The sequence below is a fragment of the Colobus angolensis genome, unplaced genomic scaffold (assembly GCF_000951035.1).
Source record: "Colobus angolensis palliatus isolate OR3802 unplaced genomic scaffold, Cang.pa_1.0 Scaffold37, whole genome shotgun sequence".
Lineage (NCBI taxonomy): Eukaryota > Metazoa > Chordata > Mammalia > Primates > Cercopithecidae > Colobus > Colobus angolensis.
In genome coordinates this window covers 3407100-3411928 of record NW_012117043.1, presented here as the reverse complement: position 1 = coordinate 3411928, position 4829 = coordinate 3407100, and the positions used below count along the sequence as shown (strand labels likewise).

The following is a 4829-nucleotide window of genomic DNA, read 5'->3' as shown; positions in this document are numbered from 1 at the left end:
CTATGACTATAGGTGCCCGCCACCCCGGCCGGCTAATTTTTTTGTATTTTTAGTAGAGACGGCGTTTCACCGTGTTAGCCAGGATGGTCTCGATCTCCTGACCTCGTGATCCGCCCTCCTCGACTTCCTAAAGTGCTGGGATTGCAGGCGTGAGCCATGTGCCTGGCGCGCCCAGGTAATTTTTTGTATTTTTGTGGATATGGGGTTTTGCCATATTACCCATGCTGATCTCAGACTCCTGGGCTAAAGTGGTCCGCCTGCCGCAGCCTCCTTCAGTGCTGGGATTACAGGCGTGACAAAATAGACTTCTTTATTCTTCGTAATATTCCTTCTTTTGAACTCTACTTTGTCTGAATAATACAGCCATGTCATCTTTCTTATAATTAGTTTTTCCATGATGTATGTATTTCTTCATCTCTTTAATCTATCCATATCTTAAGATGGATTTCTTGTGGACAGGTATAGTTTGGTCTTGATTTTTTTAAATCTAGTGACAGTCTTTGTCTTTTAATTGGAGTGTTTAGACTGTATACATAGACCATTTAAATATGATTATTATAGTGGTTAGGTTTGAATCTTCTTGTTATTTGTTTTCTATTTATTTTCTTTTTCCTCTTGTACTTTGTGCCGTTGTTGTCATAGATTTTACTTTTATGTGAATTATAAACCTTAGAGCATATTGTTACTACTTTTGCTTTAACAGTTAATTATAAAGACTAAAAATATAGGGGAAAATACTAGTTATCCACATATTTACCATTTTTGGTGCTCTTAATTCCTTTCTGTAGTTCTGCATTTCCGTCTGATATAATTTCTCCTTAACTTGAAGAATTTCCCTGATTTTTTGTAGTGTGGGTTTGTTGGCAACAAATTTTACCAGCTTTTTTGGTCTGGAAAAATATATTTTCAAAGGGTATAAAATTTTAGGTTGGCATCATCTTTTAGCTATTTAAAGATGTCATTCTGACCGGGTGTGTGGCTCACACCTGTAATCCCAGTACTTTGGGAGGCCAAAACAGGAGGATTGTTTGAAGCCAGGAGATTGAGACTAGTATGGTGGCAAAGCAAGAAAGCAGGATCCCATTTCTAGGAAAAAAACAAAAACAAAAACCAAAACCAAAGATATCATTCTCTTTTCTGCAGTAAATTTTATCTTTATTCCTCTGTAAAGTTTCTTTTTCCCTCTGGCTACTTTTTTTTTTTTTTTTTTTAATTTTTTCTGGCTCCTTTTTTTTTTTTTTTTGGGAGACGGAGTCTTGCTCTGTAGCCCAGGCTGGAGGGCAGTGGCACGAGTGTGGGCTCACAGCAACCTCCACTTACCTTGGGGTTAAAGTGATTCTCCTTCCTCAGCCTCCTGGGTAGCTGGGACTATAGGCACGTGCCCTCATGCCTGGCTAATTTTGTATTTTTAATAGAGATGGGTTTCACTATGATGGCTAGGCTGATCTCGAACTCCTGACCTCAGGTGATACGCCCATCCTCTGCTCTAGTTACTTTTTCTTTTTTTTGGAGATGGAGTCTTGCTGTGTTGCCCAGGCTGAAGTGCAGTGGTGTGATCTCAGCTCACTGCAATTTCCACCTCCCGGGTTCAAGTGATTCTCCTGCCTTAGCCTCCTGAGCAGCTGGGACTACAGGTGCACATTACCACGCCCAGCTAATTTTTGTATTTTAAGTAGAGATGGGGTTTCACCATATTGGCCAGGCTGGTCTCGAACTCTTGACCTCGTGATCCACCCACCTCGGCCTCCCAAAGTGCTGGGATTACAGACGTGAGCCACTGTGCCTGGCCCTGATTACTTTTAAGATTTTCTTTTTATTACTCGTTTCAGAAAGTTAATGTATGATGTTTCTTGGTATGATTTTCTTTGCATTTGTCTCATCTAGGGCTCATTGAACTGGGTTTAGAGTTTTCATTCAACTTGGGAAACTTTCTTCAAATTAATTAATTAATTAATTTATTTGAGACGGAGTTTTGCTCTTGTCATCCCAGGCTGGAATGTAATGATGCGATCTGGGCTCACTGCAACCTCTACCTCCTGGTTCAAGTGATTCTCCTGCCTTAGCTTCCTGAGTAGCTCGGATTACAGGTGCCTGCCACCACTCCCAGCTAATTTTTGTATTTTGATTAGAGATGGGGTTTCACCATGTTGGCCAGGCTAGTCTCGAACTCCTGACCTCAAGTGATCCGCCCCCCTCGACCTCCTAAAGTGCTGGGATTATTGGTGTGAGCCACTGCCCCTGGCCCTCAAATGTATTTTTGTCTTCTACTTTCTTTATCTCTCTGGGACTGTAATTGCAAGTGTGTTTGAGTGTGTAATATTGTCCTGGAGGTTACTATTCTTTTTTAAGTCTCTTCATTTTTTGCTTCATTTTGGCCAATTTCTGTTGTTGTGCTTTCAAATACCCTGATCCTTTTCCTCTGTCATGTCAAATCGTCATAAACAATTAATTCTCAAGGCTGAAGAAGATGGTTTCTATCATGTTAGTTTGTAGGGGCCTGATAAAAAATGGAGAACGACAAGATGAAGAAAGTCTTGGAGGAAGGCGCAGGACAGATGCCTTACGCTTCTTGTGTAAAATGAATCCTTCTCAGGCCCTCAAGGTCCGAGGCATGGTGGTAAGCGATCCTGTGTTTTATTAGACAAAGGTCCAATAACTCTTCTCAAGATGGTTTTAGAGTCCTGTAGAGGTTGGGAATTTTATTTATATACTGGATATGTTACCTTTCTCTCTGGGTTTTTATGTTTTGTAGGATTTCTTCCTCTAAACTTTAGACACTAGATTTGGAAGCATCCTTGCCCTTTTTGCTTATGATACTGAATTCAGTTTGTTTTCTTTGCTGTGCTAGGTGGAAGAATGTCACTTGCCAGGCCTTGGTGTGGCTTTGACATTGGATCATACTAAAAATGAAGCTTGTGAGGATGGAGTGAGTGACTTGGTTTGTTTTGTAAGTGGTTTGCTTCTTGGAACAAATGCGAAAGTCCGCACTTGGTTTGGAACTTTTATCCGAAATGGACAGCAGGTGAGGGTTAAATATCTGTATAGGCTAAGGATTAGAATCTTTTAGCAGCTACTAAAAGAGAAAGAAACATTTTTTGAATGATGTCATTAGGCAAGTGGTTCTCACACTTTCTAGTTTCAGGGACCTCCTTATATTTTAAAAAATCACTAAGGATACCAAAGAGCTTTTGTTTATGTGGCTTTTTTCTGTTGATATTTACCATATTAGAAATCAACACTTAAATATTTGAAATACTTATTTAGGTATTTAAAAATAGCAACAGCTGGTGTGTTGGCATGTGCCTATAATCCCAGCTACTTAGGCGGCTGAAGCAGGAAGATTGCGTGAGTCAGAGGGTTCTAGGATATAGTGTGTGATAATTGTGCCTGTGACTAGCCACTGTACTTTAGCCTGGGCAACATAGCGAGACCTCATCTTTAAAAAAAAAACCAAAAACAAACAACAATAATCCTATTAAATGTGAACATAACATATTTTAAATGAAAACTGTGTTTTCCCAAACAAAATTTAATGAGAAGAATGATATTGTTTTATTTTATTGTATTTTTTTCAAGTCTCTTCAATGTTTGGCTTGATAGAAGCCTTTGGAAACTGCACTGTACCCTTGTGAGTGAATGAGAAAATAAAAGACAGATAATGTATTGAGTATTATTAATACCTTTCCGGATCCACTGAAAGAATATTGGGAAACTCCAGGGTTCAGGGCCAGACTCATGAGAACTGGCGCATTAGGTCACTGAAATAAGTTATTATATTTTTAAATTTTAATACATATGTGTATATATGTTTTTATTACGGTAAAATATACGTAACATAAAATTTTGCAGTTTAATCATTTTTAGGTATATAATTCAGTGGCATTAAGTATATTCACAGTGTGCAACCATTACCACTCTTCATTTCCAGAACTTTTTTTTTTTTTTTGAGATGGAGTCTCACTCTGTCGCCCAGACTGGAGTACAATGGCGCAATCTCGGCTCACTGCAAGCTCCACTTCCTGGGTTTGAGGATTCTCCTGCCTCAGCCTCCTGCGTAGTTGGGATTACAGGCACCCACCACCATGCTTGACTACTTTTTGTAGTTTGAGTAGAGACTGGGTTTTGCCATGTTGGTCAGGCTGGTCTAGAACTCCTGACCTCAGGTGATCCACCCACCTGGACGTCCCAAAGTGCTGGGATTACAGGCACGAGCCACCGGGCCTGGCCCATTTCCAGAACTTTTTCATCATCCCAAACAGAAACTCTGTACCCATTAAAAAACTCCCCATTCCCCCTATCATCCCATCCTCTGGTAACCTCTGTTCAACTTTCTGTCTCTATGAATTTGCCCTTTCTGGCTACCTCAAGTAAATGGAATTACACAATATTTTGCCTTTTGTATCTTGCTTATTTCACTTAGCATAATGTTTTCAAGGTTCTTCTATGTTGTAACATGTGTCAGGATTTCCTTTTTAAAGACTGAATAATATTCCATTGTGAACTTAGAGTAGAACTACCATTCTGTCCAGCATTCCTACTGCTGGGTAGAGAAATCATTATATAAAAAATATACCTACACTTGTATGTTTATCGCAGCACTATTCACAGTAGCAATGTTATGGAATCAACCTAAGCATCTGTCAACGGATGGTTGCTTAAAGAAAATGTGAGAGAGAGAGAGAGAGATATACACACACACACACACACACACACACACACACACACACACACACGTGGAGTCTCGCTCTGTCGCCCAGGCTGGAGTGCAGTGGCTGGATCTCAGCTCACTGCAAGCTCTGCCTCCCGGGTTCACACCATTCTCCTGCCTC

At 40.1% G+C, this 4829-nt stretch overlaps 1 protein-coding gene across 1 annotated transcript in view; it reads left to right on the top strand.

The window, feature by feature from the left end:
* The window catches only part of INTS2 (integrator complex subunit 2), a 67005-nt gene that overhangs the window by 18414 nt on the left and 43762 nt on the right, over window positions 1-4829 (top strand). The window contains exons 5-6 of the mRNA XM_011953770.1: window positions 2487-2617; window positions 2849-3022. Of these exons, the coding sequence (XP_011809160.1) occupies window positions 2487-2617; window positions 2849-3022 (305 nt within the window). The remainder of the gene's footprint in view (window positions 1-2486; window positions 2618-2848; window positions 3023-4829) is intronic.